The 21,096-nt window shown below is 48.1% G+C and overlaps 1 protein-coding gene across 9 annotated transcripts in view; it reads right to left on the bottom strand.

Moving 5' to 3' along the window:
- EIF4G3 (eukaryotic translation initiation factor 4 gamma 3) overlaps nt 1-21,096 on the bottom strand; it is a 131,053-nt gene that overhangs the window by 9,245 nt on the left and 100,712 nt on the right. For 7 of the 9 annotated variants that reach the window (XR_008842009.1, XM_056507995.1, XM_056507996.1 and 4 more), the window contains 13 exons: nt 20,403-20,513; nt 16,694-16,864; nt 15,556-15,753; nt 14,578-14,724; nt 14,059-14,295; nt 11,969-12,073; nt 10,535-10,667; nt 9,465-9,559; nt 7,827-7,920; nt 7,161-7,278; nt 5,735-5,958; nt 4,498-4,613; nt 2,386-2,558 (listed from right to left, as the gene is read on the bottom strand). Coding sequence is in view for 8 of the 9 variants with exons in the window: in XM_056507995.1 (XP_056363970.1) it covers nt 2,386-2,558; nt 4,498-4,613; nt 5,735-5,958; nt 7,161-7,278; nt 7,827-7,920; nt 9,465-9,559; nt 10,535-10,667; nt 11,969-12,073; nt 14,059-14,295; nt 14,578-14,724; nt 15,556-15,753; nt 16,694-16,864; nt 20,403-20,513 (1,922 nt within the window). In the remaining variant the exon portion in view is untranslated. The remainder of the gene's footprint in view (nt 1-2,385; nt 2,559-4,497; nt 4,614-5,734; nt 5,959-7,160; nt 7,279-7,826; nt 7,921-9,464; nt 9,560-10,534; nt 10,668-11,968; nt 12,074-14,058; nt 14,296-14,577; nt 14,725-15,555; nt 15,754-16,693; nt 16,865-20,402; nt 20,514-21,096) is intronic. The other 2 variants (XM_056508000.1, XM_056508001.1) reach the window with 1 other exon arrangement.

Genomic DNA, 21,096 nt, shown 5'->3' with positions numbered 1-21,096 from the left:
TCAAAGCAATCTGCACTTTAAAAATGTTTTGTAACATAAAAGAGGAGTGAAGAGAGAAAGGAGTGAGGAGAATCACAAAGGTAACAAAAAAACCATTGCCATTTTATGCTTTTGGTACTTCCAAACTGCCAAGACAATTTCTCCATGCATAACACGGAGAATTTGTGGACAAGACGCCACCTCCTGTAGATCCAACAGATACATCCACGAAACCTCCAGTTATATTAATTCATATATCCCAGTACCAAATAATTTGCTAAACAGCAACATCTATAAAACTAAAAAAGCATTTTTGTCTGTACATATAAACCATGATGTAAACGAAACTTTGTTAAAAATATCCAAACATTTAGAGAAGGAGGTTAATGCTAACAGAAGGTAAGCAGTGAAATGTCTCTAAATAAGAGCTCAGAGTTCAGCAGAGGAGAGTTTCTCTGCAGCAGGAATTACAAGACTGCTCCCCAGTGATACACTTTCCAGAATGGCTCAAAACTCTTCCTTCCCATGAAGCCCTTGCAGGTGACCTCATTTCCCATGCCTGGGAGATGGTAATTTTTCTGCTCTCCTGCCAGTTTCGCTCATGATTTTTTTCTCCCCGAAAACCTTGAAAAGTCCAGTGTCCTGTTTAGTGACTATAAATCCACATTTTCTGTCATGTTGCAAACCAGAAACCACCTCCTTTGCTTTGTTCTTTGCGTCCTCTGCTGCTCCTCCAGCCTTTCTGCCAGATATTGCTTTCCTGTTGTGCATCTTCCCAGATGTGAGCTGGGACCAGTGTTCATCCTGTGATCCTTCATTACATGGTCACTTCTGCTGTGTCAGTAGGAGAGGTGGTTTCTGGTGTTCTCCTCAGCACCCACTGAACACCACTTGCCCTTTCCATCACCTTCAGGAGTTGTTTCACATTGTTTATGTCACATTCAGAGCACAGATCTCAATATTTCATCAAGATTCACTTATACAAACTCCAGGAAACTCACTAACAGCTTTAATCACAATACATTTTGGATATGTATCACCTCAAACGAGTCTCTCTGACCATCAGTGCTGTGTGGACACAAGTGTATTCCCTGTGGATATAGATTTTTTTCAGTTGTTCCATATGGTTTTGAGCTCAGGCTGTCTAAACCTTTCCTGTGAGCTGGATGAAATTCAGAGACAGGCACGGGTGCAGGGAGTTCCCTGTTGGAGTTGTTGGTGGTACCACAATGACAGGGAGTCAAATTAAAGCCAGACAGAGCCAACTTCTAGAAATTCAGTGCTGAAGAGTTACTTCATCTGCTCCTTCCCTGCTGCATTTGTGGCTATCCCTGTTTTATCCCTCCTGCTCTGCACCCCAGCAAGGACTGAGTGCCGCCAGGACTTCCATGGGAACAGCAATTCTTCTGGGACTGGATTCCAGGCTGGGAACAAAACTCAGGGAGCTGAAATGAGCCAGAGCCGAAACTCAGGTCTCTCAAGGCAGGTCCAACCCATCTGCTGCATGTTCTCCTCCTCAACCCCTCGAGGATTTGGCTGCTCCAGCTGAGGTGTCCTGAGAAATGGCATCATGTGGGTAAAGCCTTTTTCCCAGTGGGAGAGTGGCTGAGGCTCTGTGGGTGCACAGGAGCTCATGTTACAGAGCTCCCAGGTACTGATGTGTTTAGGATTCTGACTGCCTGCTGCTGAGTGATTAGGAACAGCAAATAATGTAGCAACACATGCTACTTTTTCCAAGCAGCAAGAAGAGATGATTTATTGAAAAGCCATGGCATATATACAGGATAGATCGCAAAAAACAAGGTAGAAAAGACTTATTGGTCAGAGAAGGCAGCACTTCTTTGAAAACATGTTTTTTGCAAAATATCACGAGACACATGGCTCGGTGTTCAACACTAGGTGTTTATCTGTGTTGTTCTTTTTCTTTTTTCTTGTTTTGTGTCTGAGAAAAATCCCCAGTCTGGGAAAGGTCTGGGCTGCAGCTGAGAAAGCCAACAGCATGGGAAAAATCCAGATTGGATTTTTCCACGAGCCTTCAGCAGTGTCCACAACTGCCTCCTTTTCCAATATCATTCAGGGATTTGCAAAAGGCAAGCAAGGAGAAATACAGCATGGAACAGGGATCTGAACACACACATTTAAACAGACACCTACAGATCTGCTTCAAAATAAAAGCTGATATAAATATGAACATATTTATGTTCACTAAAGCATCTGAAACACTTTAGAATATATTACAATAATAATATTCCTTATAAATACATCCAGATGATACAGTCCATCCAAAAGGTGTGTAGAGGGCAGGATACCAAAACAAGGCGGGAGAGCATTTCTCTGCAGCACAGCAACCATTTACAAGAAACACTGAGGAAAAGAATCTGTGGATTCTCCATGCAGAATACCAACCCCTTGAAGAAATCCTGCTTGCTCAGCTTTCCTGACTGCACCAGCTGATGTAACAACTGGCCCATGTGATCCCTGGTGATCTGACTCCGCTCCAGCGTGGACTCCACGCCCACGCGCACGAACACGGGCAGCAGGCTCTGGGCACTCAGCTCCTCCACACACTGCATGGCCTCCTGTCAACAGGACACATCAGTCAGCCCTCAGCTGAAAAGCAGCAAAAATATGGCACAGGAGTATTTCCTACTGTAACACTGAGGACTTTTGGTGAAATGAGAATTTAGTGAGGTTGCCAGGCAAAGTGCTGAATTAGGCTGTGGAACCTCATCACATAATAATAACAACAAAAAAACCAGTAATAGCAATAATGGAATTTATACCACTCAGGTAAGAATTTTTAAAATACACAATCACATTCCAGGCCTGCTTGGTGAAATGGCAGGACTTGTTTTCTGGATGCCACCAAAGCACCCATTACTGCATCAAACATCAAGCCAAGTCAAAAAAAGGGTATCAGGTCAGATTTGGTACTGACCTGACCTGGCACAAATGCCTGTGTTACAAACCCACAGCCCATTAAGCAGAAAATAGCTGGGGAGCACTTGGAGTAAGATTTCCCCTTTCTAAAGCTCCCACTTTCTGACTTTAGCATTCTGCAACATAAATAATGAAAACAGAGACTTTGAGAGCAGCTCTCAAAGTCCCACATAAAAAATCTTTATTGCCATCACAAGAACCGTCCAGTGACCGTCTGGGTCCAGCCCACAGATCTGTGGCATTCCTTACAGCAGGCACCTGCTCTGTGACTAGTTATGCCTTGAGTCCCCAGGATGTGGCAGCCCTGGATGTGTTTCCTCAGGCCCTGTGTGGCTCTTTCCTGCAGGTCAGGAGCCCGCTGGTCCCGGGCTGTCACCAGGGTCACTGCTCAGCAGTTTGGGCCCATGGTCAGGTCAGACTGGGGACCAAACACCTGCAAAGGGCCATTCCTCTGCTCTGCACAGCAGGAACTCACTCACAGGTGGCTGCACGAACAGCACCTGTTAGTCAAAGATTCACTGCACCTGAAGAGCACCAAGAATCCCCCAGCACCAAATAATTCCTGATTCAAACAAGCTGCCTCGATTTCATGGACTTTTAACCAGCCCTGCCCTGTCTAAAGTAACTCAGCTCAATTTCCAGTCAGCCACAGAAATGCACCACTATATTTGCAAACAGGGAACCAACGTGGCCCCTTCACCACAGGCATCCAGGAGGAGCCTTTGGAGTCCATCATAAGCAGGAAAAAGAGCAGAGACTCCTTGGCTCACCAGCTCCTGGGTTTCAGGCCAGCTCACTGCCAATCAGAGCAAGGTTTTTCCTCTCCAAACCAAGTATTTAATAATTTATCACATTAACTAGATGTGAACCCTAAACAATCCATCACAAGAATATTCCTCTTTCCAATTATTAATTGGAAGTCCAATGAAATGGAAGCAGCAACTCTGCTTTTAGGGTGCCAAACCAGCAACTCTCAAGTGCTGCCATTTCAAACTTGGCAGGTTTTAAAACTTATTTCAGTGAAAGATCAAATGAAGCAGCTTTGCAGCCAATGTAACACGTCTCACAAACTCCCTGGATGAGCTAAAAAACCCATTTACAAGGGAAACAAAATTTCAAACTTTTAACTAGGAAGTGATGACAGCTGCTCAGTAATTTCCAAGGTTTATTAAATATTCTCTGGAGTGGTTTGTTCAATATTTAGTATTGCTTTATCTGCCTCCAATCAGAACAGCACATGCTTTGATAACTAAATGAAAACCTCTGTTTATTTTCCCACTAGCTTTTCTGCTTCCAAAATTGCTGGTATTATGTCGCTGCTCAGTGATTCATGACAGATACACATCCATCTTGCTACTTAAAACACACAGGCTGGGCTATTTTTCCTACTACCAGCAGGGCAGAAAACTAACTTGGGAGACAACTGTCCTGGGAGTGCCCATGGAGCTGCTGCTGCTGCCTGGCCTCTGTCCGGCCCCGCTTCGCTGCTTCTGTGTGGGCTGAGTGCTCACAGTCCTGGAGAGAAATCACTGCAGCCCCTCAGAGCTTTCTGTCAAGTGAGATTTTCATCTTGCTTACCTTAAAATCATTAATATGCAAGAACTCATCAATGATAGATTTGCATTTTCTCTCTATTTCCTCTTCTGATAGTGAAGGCTTTTCTTGCACAGGAGCTGGGGGAGCTTCTGGCTTGGCTGGTGGAAATAAAACAAAAAATGTTTGGAAAAGGAAAATCAGCATATTAAAGATGACATTCTAAGAACTGAAGTCACTAGGGCACAGAGTAGTTCTTTGATGGGGCTTGAAGCAACCTTGGCAAGGTGGAAGGTGTCCCTGCCCACAGCAGGGGGCTGGAACTGGATGAGCTCTAAGGTTCCTTCCAGCTCAAACCATTCTGGGATTCTGTGATCCTTTCCTGGCTACTTTTCCCCCATACAACTCCCTTGCAGGATCACAGCTGGCAGTGGCACAAGTCGAACACCTTCAAAGCTCTGCACCAACATTAAGTAATTAAATGGGAGCTGTTGCAGCAAAGTTAAAATAATGCTGACTGTGATGGGCAGCAGTCCAGGACAATCTCCCATTCACAACCCAAAACCCTGGTCCCCATGGATCACCTACAATATCCTGAAGTCTGTGCTGTGCTGTGGCAGTTGAGGTGTTTCCCTCACTGCAGCAGTTTCCAGATGTTTCCCAGGGAAGGAGCTGAATGCTGTCTTTGCTATAAAGATTCTGTCCAATGGGAACATCACCCTGTGTCCCCATTTTCCCACTAACAGATCAGCCCATGCTGGCAGGAGGGAAAAGCAGGAGCTGCAGGACTGACCAGGTGACAGACCCTGGTGGTGCCACCATCCTTTGCACCAGGGCCGGCTCAAAAGAAGGGCTGGCAACAACACGGTGCTAAAAAGCTGCTGTGCACCATCTGCAAATCCCTGCCCTGGCCTTGGGGAATGCTTGAGAAGGGCAGATATGGCTTTACTGGGCACTGGAAAAGCATGCCTGAAGAACTGACACTGATCTGGGGGACTTTATGCCCAGAAGCCAGTGAGACAGTGACAGGATAAGACAATGCCATGGGTGTTGTGCTGGCACCTGCAGCCTTTCAACTCCGCTGGATCCTACGCAGGAGCTGGTGAGAGGGATGAGCCCAGGCCTGCCTGACTCAGCTGTGTCACCCAGCTCTGGGAGGTGCATCCCAGCCACAGCAGCCTCACAGTGCCCTGCACAGACACCTGTCACTGCTCCTGACAGACTCTCCCTTGTGCCTTTCCACGCACTCAGCAAGGCTCCCCGGGCACAGAGGAGCCGTTACCAGGTTCCTTGGCTTTGTTCCTCTCGGCCTCAGTGCTGTTCCTGTCCATCTCCATGCCTCCTGTCAGCTGCTTCACCGTCTCCAGCATCTCCCTGCGCTGCTCCTCCTGGGCCTGGTTGTCCAGCAGCAGCTCCTTGCTGCTGCTGCCCCGGAGGAAGGTGTTGGGCCGGGACAGGGAAGGTGGCAGAGCTTTGTCGTTCTTCTCCCTGCCCGTGCTCCCACGACTGCCGAACAAGAACACGCTCAGAGCTTAGAAAAGGTACTTGAGGGATTCACTGCAGGGCAAAACCACCCCCTGAGCCCCACAGGACTGCTGACTCCATTTCTTACAACTGTACCTACAACCAAAAGTAACTCTATTTCAGGGATGCACAAACACAAACCCAGAGTGGAGAGGCACAGCTAATGTCTCCTAGAGAACATATGGAAAAGCAATGCACCCATTTTATACATGCAATAGTGAGTTTTATAACACAAGGACTCTGTTCCACTTTGAAATGCCCAACTGAGCTTCAGATTAGATGTAACAAAGAAGTTCCTTCCTGTGAGGCTTGGAGCAGCCTGGGATAAAAGATGTCCCTGCCCATGCCAGGAGGTGGGAATGGGTGATCTTTCACCTCTCTCCAACCCAAAACATTCTGTGATTCCATAGGAGTTGTATTTTTCACCCATTCATTGAAAAACACTTCCCAAAAAGTGAAGACTCCCAACAACAGGTCACAACGATCTGTCCTATTATTGTGTTAATGAGTCAGATGGGCAAAATGATGCCAAAATTTAATAACTTCCAGGTAAGTCCAAATTTTACTTGAAATTGGAAGGAAAACATTAGAGGCACAACCCAGGAAAACACTTCAGCAGCTTGTCTGCACTGGAAGGAAGATCCAGTGACATTTTAAATGAACTGTACATTTGTAAACCGTGTCTAGAGTTAATAAATTATTGAGGGTTAATACATGTTTCATGCTCCAAGCTGGAGTGGTTGCAGCCTCGAAGGAATTGCAGTGAGAGAGGCTCTGCAGTTGCTTGTTGGATGCAGGAGCACAGGCAGGTCACACCTGCTGGGAAGGGTCAGACACTATTTTATGCTGCATTTCTGCCAGGTTTTAGGTGTGTTCTCCTGGATAAATAAACCTACTGACCTGGCTGAATTCACAGCCATTAAATCCAACCTATTTATTACCACATTTTATCTGAAGAGTTTTTAATCTGTTAAACACAACTACCCTTGGCTGAAGGGTGAAGTGGAAATGAAAACATTCATCAAAATGGTTTTAAAAAGCAATTCCACCTCTCTCCTATGATATTATAATATACAGGCATGTTTGAAGCTAACTCAGAGGGGAAAAAGGACCCAGGCATTCCTGGAAAGGCAAGGAATTCTTTCTGAGTGCTGTTGCCCAGAGCAGGGGGTGCAGTGACTCACCTCGTTAAGGCCCTGCGAGATTCTAGTTCTGAAGATGCAGATGAGGCAGATACTGGGGAGACTGGAGGCTGCAGGGCAGAAAATCTGTTCAGACTTGTGGCACTTGGTCGCAAGGAGTCTGGAGATTGTGGAGACAACACAGAGCAGAGCAACAAGGTCAGGACTGCTGATACCTCAGCACCACTGAGCAGCTCAGCCAGAACTGTTTCAGAGCCATGGGGACAGAACTGCAGGAAAAGGCTGTTCCTGCCTCACTTTAACCCTTCTTGGCAGAAGGTCACAAGGGGAGGAGAGAAGGCTGAGCAGAGCCCTCCTTGGGGGCTGCAGTTCCTCCAAGGGCAGCTCTGATCTCTGCCCTGTGAGCAGGGACAGGACTGAGGGAAGGCTGGAGCTGTGCCAGGTTTAGGCTGGAGATCAGGACAGGTTCTTCTCCAGAGGGGGCTGGCACTGCCCAGGCTCCCCAGGGAATGGGCACAGCCATGAGGCTGCCAGAGCTCTGGGAGCCTCTGGACAGGGTGGGATTGTTGGGGTGTCTGTGCAGGGCCAGGGGCAGCACTCTGATCCCTGTGGGTCCCTTCTAGCCCAGGATATTCCATGGTTCCATGAACCCCACCCCAACCTGCTCCATGGCAGCAGAGCCGAGGGGAAGGGCCCATCCTGACTTACCCATCTCGCTTGCCTTGGCTCCACCACTGCTGCCCTTCCCCCAGCTGCCCAACTGGGCTTTAGGCACGAGCTGAATCTTCTCATCTATTGTGGGCTGTAAAACATGCCAGGATGTACAATTACAAGGGCAAATAGTACAGTTTAATAATAAATGGGAGATTTTTTTGGCAATAATCCCTGTCTTGTGAACACCAAAATACACTTCACATATTTTTGGAAGACCAAACTGTGGCCCAAGACAGAAAAGACAAACAACAAAGGGCATCACAAAGAGCCTCTTCCAAATGTCAGTGAGAGACATTCACAGTGAGCAGGAGCTTCATATTTCTTGGGAATTCTGAAGCTCAGGAAGGTGGAAAAACTCAGTATATCCATATTTGAAAGATGTTCAGTTTGTTTGTAATGTGTAAACCAGTTTCACTGTCCATCAGCTCTCCAGTCATGGCTTTGGAGGGACCTGCAGGGCCCCAAACAATCCAGAGGGCAAAGGATGACAACAGGTTGCAGAACTTGGAGGAAAGAAGTCATGTCTGGCAAGAAGAGAACATTGATTTTACAATGTTCAGTGGAGAATTTATTGACAAAGAGGTTGTGACCTCACAGATCTCAGGGGAACTCCTCTCTCCTTCCAAAGCATCTGCTGTGGAACCAGCTCCATTTGTATGGAACAAAGGAGAAGGGCTTTTCCCAGATGAGCCGTAAGTCCAGGCAGGAGGAGGCTGAACCTCTCCTGCTAATGAAGTTTTGGATACTGCTTTATGACTTTCAGAAGGAACAAACTGATTGCATTTGCAGAAGGGCTGCAGTCTGTCCAGGTCCTCCTTTACAGGTCTCCAAGAATCCAGGCACTGAGTATAAAAATTCATGGTGAGTGACATTAAGTGGGAATATTTAGGAGTCAATGATTTATGCAAAGGCCAGACTTTTCCTTGGCAAGAAAACCCAGAGCTTTTCTGATACAAAGGAGAAATCTCCAACTTGCCCAGCCTGAAGCCTGGAAATCCAAAATCCAACCAGCCCCAAATCCACCAGTCCAGTGGTAGATGCTCATCTGAAGGATGAACATGAGAATTTATCACATACTGGGGGATGCAAGCACACCACCAAGTCGAGAAACCTCTAAAAGCAGACACAGCTCTTCCCATTCTACTGGAGCCTCCCAAGTCTGGAGTGCTGCTGTTTGTGACATTAAGTGGATGTGGCCTTCCTGTGTTATTGAAGAGCTGCATCAGAATAGGGTCACAAGAACTTGATGCAGCCAAAGATTTCCAGCAGTGTTTGAGACCCCCAGGTGATGTGTTTGAGACCCATGGAACACGGGTGCTGTGCTGCATCACCATGTCACACAATACCCTGGCTCACATTTTCATCACTGAATAAAATGCAGATTTTCTGACTGTGACAGCTTCTGGATTACTAAAAGGACACCATGAACATGAGAAAGAAAGTCTGCACATTCCTTTCCCTCAGGACAAAACAGCAACATCCAGAAGATAATGAAGCTTGATTTACACACAGTATTAACTCTGAGGATTTAAAGTGTCTCAACCCCAAGTTTTGACCTGTACACAGTGTCCCAGTCCTTCCTAGACTAACAGATGCTTTATAGTACTGAAGGAGGCTTGTGCTGGCACCTACCTTGGTGATTTTAAGGAACTTGGTGGGGTCCAGCACTCTGCTGTTCTTCGCCCCCTGCACAGTGTTCCAGCCGCCTTCATCGACCCGTGGGACACCTGAGGAGGAAAAGCAGAGCCACCCTCAGCTCATGTGCTGCTCTGATCCTGCTCAGGAACATGACACTGACATGACATGACCACCCTGCTGCCTGTGTTCTCACAGAACAGCCTGGACATCACAGCTCTCACTCTTTCAAGGGCTGCTTTTGGAAGGGATGGTCCTGGCTGGATTCCTCTGCATTCTTGTGGGTGCTGCATGTTCATGAGCTCAGGGAAGGAGCAGGTGAGATGCCTTCCCTGACCTTGCCTCACTCACCCCACAATTCCTGCAGCACCTGGCTGGTCTGAATGGAGCCCCTCAGGCACTCCCAGGTTCCTCACCTTCTCCTGGTGTCACTTTTAGGATAAATAAAGTCTACATGTATTTTCTTTACAACCTGTTTTCAAATCACTTTCATTGGACAATCCTTAATATTGAAGAATCCCCAAAATTAATTTCTCCTTGCCCTGCTGTGTCCTAATCTTCACTTTCCTAGTCACTCCAAATTCATCTTCAGGTAGTACCCCTGAGGCCAGGAGCAGTTTGGTGATGCCAAGACACTCCCTCACACACAGTCAGCACCTCATGACTTTAACCTCATAACTTTAACAGTTACTCCTGAAATGAGATGTTTTTTCCCTTGAAATGAGACTCTGCAGTGCATGAGAATGGATGGCAAACCTGACTTCTAAGTAATAACTTGTTAGAACAGATTTCTGGCAGCCTGTCACAAAATCAAACATGGTTTGCATGAATGGAAAGCTTAAGCACTGCTGGCCTGTGGTTGGTTATTTTCACCCATGACAATCCTCACAGCCAATCCATGGCAGATCTCTCCCTTTGCCAGCCTCTGCCATATCAGGCCCCAATGCCCTATGCTCATTACACTTAGGAAAAAAAAACCCACATAAAATCCTTTTATGTGGGATTCCCTCTAAGGCCACTGGATGTGAAATCAGTGACAGGAGCAGCCAACTTGGCTTTTACTTTACCCGGTCTCCTCTTGTCTTTGGTCATGAGTTGTTGCACCTTCCTCTGTTCCTCCTGCTCTTCAATCTTGGCTTCTTTATGGATCTGCTCAATGGTCTTGGGGCCCTGGTCTGCTCTCCGTGACACCCAGTTGCACTGGAGAAGAAGCAAAAGAACCAAACGTGCTCAGGGAAACTTCCAGGGGAGCATCAAACATGGGGAATTTGAACACCGGGAAAAGGCCTCATCCTCCCACCCTTGTCATGCCTTAGAGGGGCTGGAAAAAGTCCTGTGAAGCTGGGACACATTATGGACAAGGTTATCCCAGTAGCAGAGAGCAGAGCCTTGCACTCAGGTACAGAGACTGCAGCGAAGACCTGACTGAATTCAGAACATGTTAACTCCAGCCTGACATTCCCAGCTTCTCTTTCAAGGTTCAGAGGAGAGAGAAAAGCTGCTGTCACTCTCTGTTTATGACTGATACCCTTGGTGGGATCCTTTCCTTCAAGCCTGAGGGAAAAAATGAAACCTTGAAATTAAAAAAAAAAGCAAGAAGTGACTGATTTTAACTGGAGACAGCACTTTGCACTCCAGGAATGGTGATGGCTGACACAGGAATCCTGCAGAGAGGAGCTGTCACTCCAAAACCACTTTCCTGGCTTGATGTGTCTTTTCAGCCATGCAGTGCCCAGACCCTTCCAGCCCTGGAATGACCACACTGTCCCTTATCTTGCTGCAGCTTCATTACAGCCCTCAGGATAATTATCTACCTGCAGCCAAAATGGTGACTTCACCCTCCACACAACCCAAACCAGCTCCCCTGGGGGGGAATTACATCTGCTGGGAAGGTTTGTTCCAGCCATGGTCATGTCTTCACCTGCACAGTGAGGAACCCCCTGCAGCACCACGTGCACTGACCATGGCACCAGGACAACAAAGAGACATTTCCTGGCTTTGAACAGCCAGACTTTGGGAGAAAGGGAATAGATCTCCCCCTAACAACACCTGAGCCATGAATCCCTGCTCTTGCATGAGAGCTTATCCAGCCTGGATATGGAAGGGAACATGACAGACTGGCATGACAGCTGGGTGTCTTCACCTTGAGAAGGCCCCAGGGAGAGCTTAGAGCCCCTTCCAGGGCCTAAAGGGGCTCCAGGAGAGCAGAAGAGGGACCTGGGACAAGGGGGAATGGCTTCCCACTGCCAGAGGGCAGGGTCAGATGGAATATTGGAAGAAATTCTTTACTGTGAGGATGGGGAGACCCTGGCACAGCTGTGGCTGCCCCTGGATCCCAGGCAGTGTCCAAATCCAAGCTGGATGGGGCTTGGAGCAGCCTGGGACATGTCCATGTCCATGTCCATGGCCATGGAACAAGATGATCCTTAAGGTTCCTTCCAACCCAGACCAGTCTAGCTTTCCATGATTTCATGCTTTAACTCACTGGAGCCAGGACCTACCAGCCTTAGGTCTATTACATCCTGAAGCATGAAGCGAATCCTTGAGGAGGTTTTTCTTTCTTTCACAATCTTCTCCATCTGATTAAAATACTGGTCCATGCGGGGCTAGACAAGAAAAACATCATCAGCACCTTGTGGAGAAAAATGAAACCACTCCCTCCATGGACACCCAGCAGGTCCTGCATTCCAGAATTTCTGTACCAGAAACATCAGGGACACACAGGGCTGCTCCCCAGAGAGGTGACTGCTCCAGGATGGATTTGAGGGTGCACAGGGCAGCACGTGCAGGAGATGAGGCACGACACAGGCACACACTTTCTCTGGGTTTTTAATTACACAAACCATCTACATCCTCTGCACATACCTAATAATAAACATTACCTCCATCAAAAATATGCCTCAATATGAGCTTCACCTCCTCAAATCAGCTTTGTGCTCACCTCAGCCCAAGAAAAACTGGCTCAGGAAACAAAATGGGTACAAAACCAGCCTAAGACACATCATTCCATGGTTCATCCCCCGACCTGAGCCAAGCCAGACTGAGCAGCAGCTCTGGGTCTCTCTGCAAGAACAGTTTAATGAGCTCAGCTGTGGGAAAAAGCCCCACAAACTCCTTCTCATCCAGAAAATTGTGATGTGGTGCAATCCAAATTGGTTCACACTAAGACATGAATTGAGATCAGCAGAGAAGCTCTTGTTAGGTCTAAATTTGGCTCACCAAGCTCTAAAAAGCCTTTTTCTCAAAATAGAGTCTCTAGTTGTTTCAAACAAGTTTCAGAGCAGTTTCCTACCGTGTTTCCCACTCTCTTCACTAAAAACCAGCTAAACCCTTGTTAAATAAACAAGAAAGAAGTCCATCTTGCCTTGGAAAGTTCCAGCTCTGGGAGCAAACATTTCCAAAGTTAGGGATGATGGGGAAACACTTCCAATGGACTTTGTTTGGAATTTTAATTGAACTACGACTAACAGTTCAGCTTCAATAAAAACACATAATAAAATGTCTACCCCATTAAGAAAGATTCTCTCAGTCTTGACAGAAATAACCAACCCCAAAGACAGGACAGAGGCATCTGGAATTGCTCCCTCACTCCATGTCCTGCCATGCCCCAGCTTGAGGGTACAGAACCAGCAAAATGTTGGCTTTTACAGTGCTCAAAAAGCCCAAAACAGCATCCAGGCCTTGTCCAGCCTGACCTCAGCTTGGAAGTCAGTTTTCTTCCCAAAGCACATGGAGAAACTGAATCCCACACAGCACGGGGCATTTAGCCTGGGACTGCTGATAAACCTTATTGTTTCGGTCAATGCTGGCAATACAGCCTGGGAAATTCCTTCCCCTTAAGGCTCAGGATTGATGCACCCTGATCCCTGAGACCCAGCAGTGGAGAGGGAACTCCCTGCCCGGGGCAGCTGAACACAATTAGCTCCGTTTGTTTCCAGAGCTGAGTCCCACTGATTCCTGGCAGAACCCTCCAGTTTTTCATCCCAAGCCTGGCATTTGTGGAAGAGCAGCAGACTGTCTGTGCCAAGAGAAGCTCCTGGAGTGTGCAGTGCTCCGTGCTATAGATATAATTGCTGGAAAATGGGGAGGAGGATGCAGGAGCGCTGCAGAACAGCTACCACGTCCCAGCACAACTGGAGACAAGGGTGACACAAAACACAGGCACCCCTGAGGCTCAGGTGTGGGTTTGAACAGGTTAATGAGGGTGTTTTAGATTTAACCTGAACAACACATTTCATGGTGGCTTCTGTAGGAAACATAAACCTTCAGCTGGAAATATGTTTTGGGAACTATAAAGAAAGAAGGACATTCAACTTGGAAAAAGTAAATGCTGAGCATTTCTGGACTGTGTGTTTGGATAAAATCTTTGGAAATAACAACTAGAGAACACTGCTGTGAAAATGATACAGAATCTATTACAGAGCAGGGAGCAAGGCCAGGTCATGACAAAACATCCACAAAGAGTGGATGATTTTCTCATCCATATGGAAATTCCTGAAGAAAAAAACAAATCTTCAAATAAAAACACCCCACACCCATTTTTCCAGCCCTGCCCAGAGAGCCTCATCCCTTGCTCCCATTCCTGCCCTACCTTTGCCTTCTCAAAGTCCAGGTCCTTGCCAATGGTCGTGAGCAGGCGGCAAAGGCACTCGAGGGACTCCTCGTCGTGGTTTTTCAGCAGCTTCACCACACAGTCATGCATGATGGCCTCTGTCAGCATCTTCAGCTTGAAGAGCTCGCCAATGAATTTTATATTCCCGATGGATCTCCGCCGGGCTTTGTCCTTGGCCTCTTCCAGCTCATCGTGCAGCCGCGTCTTCTCCTCTGGCTGCAAAACAGGAAAACAGCTCTGCAAAACCTCGTTCCCAGTGCACAGAACTCTTTGAAAGATCCAGTTTTATGTCCATAGACACTGTTCCCTCTTTATCTCCTGAAGTCCAGGAAAATGCTGGGATAAACCCACCATCAAGGTAAATATTTTTTATTATCCTCAGGCATAGTGACAGAACGAAAGTCTCAACTCCAAAATCCCCCCAAATCATCGGCTGTCTCAAAAGGAAATACATTTCTGAGGGAGATCTGAGATCTTATAGAGAAAAACACCACTTACAGTGGTGGCAGCTTCGAGTTCTTTCTGCTTCTTTTCAAAGACATCATCATCAGCCTTGTCCTTTTCAAATTCCTTCTGGCAGCGATTTAACAGCAACTTACGGAAATTTACTGTGCTCCCAGGTTTGTCTGCCATGGGCACTTTCAGCTGGAGTGAGAAGGAAGAAAAACATCAGCAGAAATAGGGATAAACTCCACAGAGGAGGGGTCATCTATGACAATTTATTTTGCTCTTCATGTTGAGCTGCGCAGCTCCACAAGGCTGTGAATGTAAAGACTCACATCAAGATTCCCAGTGCAGTTTTACATTGCAGACGTAAAGTCACACTCCAAACTTGGCTGACACCACCTCCGCCTGGGGGATGAATTACATTTCCATCCATAGGATTCCTTAAAAACACCTCCTGCTTAAAAACACTCCTCTTCTGTGCTGAAGGCTTAAGCCATATTCCTTCACTGCATGTCATGAAAGGCCTGGGGAAAAGGGGGCTCTTTTGTCCCAAATTCACTACATGAGAACGATCTGTGCAAGGCCCGGCTCATCTCGGGCTCCCTCGGAACTGACAGACACAGAAGAGTGGGGAGGCCCTGGCACAGGGTGTCCAGAGCAGCCGTGGTTGTTGCCCCATCCCAGAAGTATCCAAGGCCAGGTTGGATGGGGCTGGAAGCAGCCTGGGATAGTGGAAGGTGTCCCTGCCCATGTCAGCAGGTGGAATGAGAAGAACTTTAAGTTCCCTTTCCCACCTATACTATTCCATGCTTCTGTGATTCCACAAATGTCCCAAACATAACTCATCTTGTGACCAAGTGGAACAAGGAGCCCTCAACTCTCAACAGCTGCTCTAAGCAAATCCCTCTGCCTCAGGCATGGCCAACAAACCAATACTCCACATTAACTATTCTTACACTCAGAAAGTGACATCTAACTGTGCTCTCTGCAGTTGGTGTCACTGCCCAGGGAGTTCCCTGGCACTCTTACCGTCACCAGGCACCGGCACATGTTGGCGTAGGCCACGGAGAAGCTGGGCTCGTCGATGGCCTTCTCAAAGACCAGGTCGATGACTCCCTTCAGCCTCTCCTCCGTGTCCACCGTCAGGTCTGTCACCTGCTTCATCAGCTGGTTGAACATCTGGGGTGTCAGCTTGTTCAAGATGCTCCGTACCTTGCGGAACAGCTCCTGAATGACAGAAACACTGCAAGGTCAGGCACAAGTGCTGCAGGGGGATGCTTTCCACAGGGAATGGAGACATCCTGTAGGAATGTCTGGCAAGCTGAGGGACACACCACACCTTTCTGCACAGCCCAACCCCAGTTCTCACTTGGCTACCAAAGACCAAGACTACAGGGCAAGAGTTTTGGAAACACCCAAGTGCTTTTATTAAGTGCAACAGAGGCACAAAGCCCTTCCTATCAGAAATACTCTTCTTTATATCAGTTTAATCCATGAGATATAAATTAACAAGGAGTGACCTCTGTTTCCTTCAGCCAGAGGTAACCAGTCTCTCCTATAACTCACTTTAAGGCACTTTATCTTTTGCTGTCCAGGATGATAATGAGGTCAACAATGCCACCATTAGCTCCAAGAACAGAATTCCAGTGCTCTTCAAGACCATCCAAACTTATCCTACAAATTACAAGCTTGACTACCGGACAAACACCTCCTCCCAGAGCGAGTACCCCACGGAGAAGAGGAGAGGGAGAAGGACAGAGAGAGCTTCAGATGGCACCACTGAACTGGGCAGGACCAAGTGAAGGATTTCACAGAGGAAACTCAGTCTTGCTGAGGATTCAGGGCAGAAATGTGGTTTAAAAAATGAAAATCAAGTTCTGTGCTGTAGGAATGTAGGGCTCTTCACTTTAGAACAGAGGCAGAAATATTCCAGTAAAACAGCAGCAGGAAAGCAATCAGAGCTTGTCTAGTGTTCTCTGCTTAATATACAGGTCTGGCATTTAAAAGCCAGGTCAAGAATAAACATACAAAAAATACCATCAAGGTAGGGGAAAACTGGGATTCCAACTGCAATTCATTGCCCTTTCTCACTCTCTGCTACAAGAGGGAAGGCAATTATCATTACCTGGTGCAGCTGATGCACCCTCAGACCTGCTTACACCCTCACCTGGGTTTTGACATTTTCCGGGTCCTCCGTCTGGTTTTCCCTCTTCAGGCTCGGCTTCCAGGCATTCTCTGCCTTCTTCAGGTGCACGTCCTCCTTCACACATACAGTGATGATCTTCCTGGGCTCCCTCCTCTGGCCTGGCTGAGATCTCCTCGGCCCAACATTCAACAACTAGGACAAAAACATTCCTTGTTATCTCCCACTTCAGGCTCACGCTGGGTAACACGCTCCAGGCACCGCTGGCCACCAGCACATCCTGCTGGGACACGAGGAGTCCCTCCGACTCAGAACTGCTCCAGGCTGCTCACAGGAATGTGGAGGCACCAGACACACTTCTCTGGGCAGCTTTTCCCAACTGAGAGATGGGATGACTCTGCCTACACAACCTGGCAGTGCTCCACAGGGCAGAACTGACCCCACTGGCCAAAGGTGCCTCTGGGGAGTCAGAAACTGCAGAACTGAGACATCACAGCAAGGTGTGGAGCCCTTACAGGCATATTTCAAACATGCCATCCTAAGCACTCAGACAATGATAAATTAGCAGCTCTGCCAGAAATGTTAAGTTCTACTGGAGATTGCTTCCAACAAAGCCATTTTGAGATGGGAACGATGTAAACAGTGAAGGAGTATCACTGCAGCTCCTGCAATCTAAAAATAAAGATCCTAACAGATATGGGACAAACTCTGGGTTTCACAGGAGAAAGGGAATCAGGTTGCTTTGGAACTGCCTAAGCAACTCTGCAATCCTGTGTAACTCGATGCTCCTCTCAAACAGGCACTAAAACTGCCACACCTGGGGAGCTTTTCACCAGATGTACAAGTGGCAGGGCACAAGACACCCCCAAACCTCCTCTTTATCATCTGAGGGCTTCTGATTAAGGACTAAAGGTACCAGGTGATGTTGGGAAGTTGCTCTTCCCCCAGCTCTTTCACATTTCTGAACTCATTTATCACAAATGGCCAACCTCGAGGTACAAATTAACACAACAAAACCCCATTATCAAACCTGGTACTTCCCACAGCAGTAATTAATCTGCTCAGCAGCCACTCATGGAAGATGGGCTATTTCAAAGACTACTTTGTTCAACAAAGGCATTTTTAATGAGCATCAAAAAGGCCAAACCACTACAGTTACTTGAAGAGCTTCAATGACTAGGAGAAAAGGGCTCTTGGCTGATGCCTCTTATGTCATACATCAGCCACAAATCTGGGTTTGTGTTAGTGAAAGGTAAAATCCTTCTTAAAGGCAGGAGGGAATTGAACCACTTGCCTTTGACAAGGTAAATGTGTGCAAATGAACAGGAACACCAGCAGTGCTTCATTATGGGATTCATTATGGGATAACAGCAACAGAGGAAGAAGCTGTCAGAGGGCAATGACCTCATGCCACAGCCTTCTCCGAGGGGCAGGGAGTCACTGGGCTCCCCTCAGCTCACAAAGACCCCTGTTAACATCCCCTGCCACACACAGAAATAGCCCAGCAGATTGTTCAAACTGCAAGGGGAACAAGCCTCATTAATGCTGTAATTCATAGAATCATTTATCTTGGAAAAGATCTCCAAGATCGTACAACTGCACCAGCTGATCACTCCTGAGGAGTCAACAGTGGAAGGGAGCCTTCAGGATGTTTTTGTGTGTTAGACACCTTCCTAAAGCAGACACTGAACACTCCCTATGTCCCATCTCTGCTCCACCCTGAGCCCTGACTGACACTGGTCTGGCACAGCAAGGCCTGACAACAGCCCTGCCTTCACACCCCACCTCTGGTGTCACACAGTTCTGCTGCCCAGGCTTTCAACATGCTGCAAACGTGGAGAGAAGAGACTTTCATCCGGCTGAAAAACCAGACAGTGATGTAACAGAAAACTGACTGGCCACAGCCATGTATGCCAGAGCTCACCACACACCTCCTGCCTGTGGACAGCTCTGTAATCAGAGCCAGGCTGGAGTGTGCCCAGAAAACCCAAACCTTTGAGCCCATTCCGCCCAGAACAGGGCAAAGCCAAGGAGAGGTGACCTGCAGCCAGCCCATGTCCTGCCCAGAGGCAGCTCTGCTCTGAGGGACTCCCACACACTCCAGGCTGGATGCTCAGGACGCAGTCAGAGCCGGCGCTGCCTCGGGCACGGGTCCATGCAAACGCTCCTCGTCAGCAAACACCCACCCCTGAAGGAGGGGCTCCCTTGGCAAACTGAGGGGTGCAGGGAGCACCAGCGTGCCAGAGTCACCTCCTCCCATCCCACTGCCTTTGAGCCCAGACCTTCCAGGCATCAACACAACAAAGACTCTTTGAGACTGTATGATTTTAATATCTGTGAACCAACTCAGCTCCAACTGTGTGATTAGGTTTTCAATCAGTGAACAGAAACCTCCTTTGAAGATGTAATAAAATAATAGACGGATCTAACTTTTAACAGAAATTATCTAGGGTCTGGGGCTTTTTGCTCCAGATTTATACAGCAAGTTAAAGAGGTGCCTAAGCTCAGGCCTGGCTTCCTGTAAATAATGATGATTCTGGGGCATGGGGCAATTACCAGGAGCTCCTGCATTAATCCGAATGACCTCTCTTCTGGAGGAAGATGCAGGAAAGGAAAGCAGGAAGACACAGGTACAAGACTCTTGCAGAGGAGCCAAGACTCAGCACAGACTGACCTGGTGCTCCCACTCAGGAAAGTCATGGAAATACTTTAGAAACCATCCAAGGAATTAAGGAAGTGTTTCTCCCTCTATAAGAGGCTTTGAATGCAGACAGTGAAATTGGTCTTCGATGGTGGGAGAGGTTGTGCTGTCCAGGAACAAGAACTGAGGAGATTTCGGTGTCCATCACCTCTCAGGAAGGACAAAGCAAATGCATCCTGTGCAGGGACAGGCCTGCCCGCTCCAGCCCCACATCTATGCATTTCCTCACCTGCCACAGACACTTAACCCTGCCTACACCAAAGAGCCTTCCCAGCTGCATTCTGCCTCTGTGCAACTCCATCCCTGTGCCATCTGATGCAACACTGGTTAGTGCCAGAAACAGTCAAAACACGCTCAAGCAAAAAGAGGGAAACAAAGACAAAAGCCAAAGAAGCGAAACAAAAGACTGAACGTGCTGGAAGCGGTTAGCACTGAGCTGCTTGACGTTATTTGGGGCAGGAAGAGGCAGTGGTTTGATGGTTCATGACATGGCCTGTGCAGAGGTGGGATGATGGGGGCAGGAAGCACACACGCAGGGTTGCCATGCGGCACAAGGGGAACGTCTGGCATTGCTGGGCTCAGAACCCTCTGATCCTACAACCGCAGGCGTCAAGGACAGGCTGGTTAAACCACATCACCTTCCAGCCCTCCTCCAGAACAAAGCAAGGAGAGGCTCTGCTCTGCAAAGGTGCAAATGTAAGATGTATGTTATGTGCTGAATGCTCCAAATGAACGGGGTAAGCGGGACTTACCTTTTCTCCCCCTTTCCACAGGTCTGCAAAGTGCAGACCCTCGCGGATCCCGCTCAGGCCAACGTCCCAGCATGCCCTCAGCTGGTGATGTCCCACCCACCACTGAAGACTGCCTAGAGGGGTACAATGCAAGTCTTGTTTCGGTTTTTTTTTAAACAAGGTTGCACCTTTTTGTAAAGTTTTCTGCCAGTCGTTCTTTATCAACAGTGGGTGTTGGGGAAAAAAGGCAACTCTACAAAAAGGTGCAAAGTCTGGGGAGAGAAGGGGGGATTTGGCTTACCCCTATCGGCAGGTTCCTCAATGGTGGGTGAGGCGAGACCAAGAGAGGGCATGCTGGGGGCCCACACCGAGCCAGGGAGGGCAATCCAGGGGTGCTCTGCACTTTGCAGGCCTGCGGAGAGACAAAGAGCGACAGGCGCGTTACCCAGAGCCGCAGGGCGCGCCACATCAGCACGTGCAGGAGAGGAGGCGCCACAGCACAGCCTGCACGGCCCACAGGTGGGGAGCACTGGCGACTTCACGAGGTTTTGTGGACCAGGTGGTGCTCCAGGAGAAACTGTGGCACCGAGGCAACTCCAAGACACAGATGTGCACCTCGGAACTGAGGCACCGGCCACAAGACTGCTCTCAAAGCAGAAATACTACATTGACCCAAAATTGCTGGGTTTGACTCCTGGAAACCTGCACACTTGGAAGTTGGAGTGATTCAGGGAACTCTTCTGGAACCAGCAGGTTCAAAAGCTCCATGATGGCTGTGTCGTTAGACACATCCAGATGGACACAGCAGAAGCACATCAATAGCTGAAAACAAGTGATTGCCCCTAACGGCGGCACTGTCCTCCTCCAGTGGCACTGATGGGGTAGCACGTGCTGGGGGCACCTGTGCCCCAGGAAAAGACATGGCAGATGCATGAGTGAAGAACTCACAGAGGGATTTCAGAGTGTGGGCAAAGCCAGACACAGGGAGAAGAAGG

The sequence above is a fragment of the Oenanthe melanoleuca genome, chromosome 21 (genome assembly GCF_029582105.1).
Source record: "Oenanthe melanoleuca isolate GR-GAL-2019-014 chromosome 21, OMel1.0, whole genome shotgun sequence".
NCBI lineage: Eukaryota > Metazoa > Chordata > Aves > Passeriformes > Muscicapidae > Oenanthe > Oenanthe melanoleuca.
The sequence above is the reverse complement of the archived record's forward strand: the minus strand, read 5'-3'. Positions and strand labels throughout refer to the sequence as shown.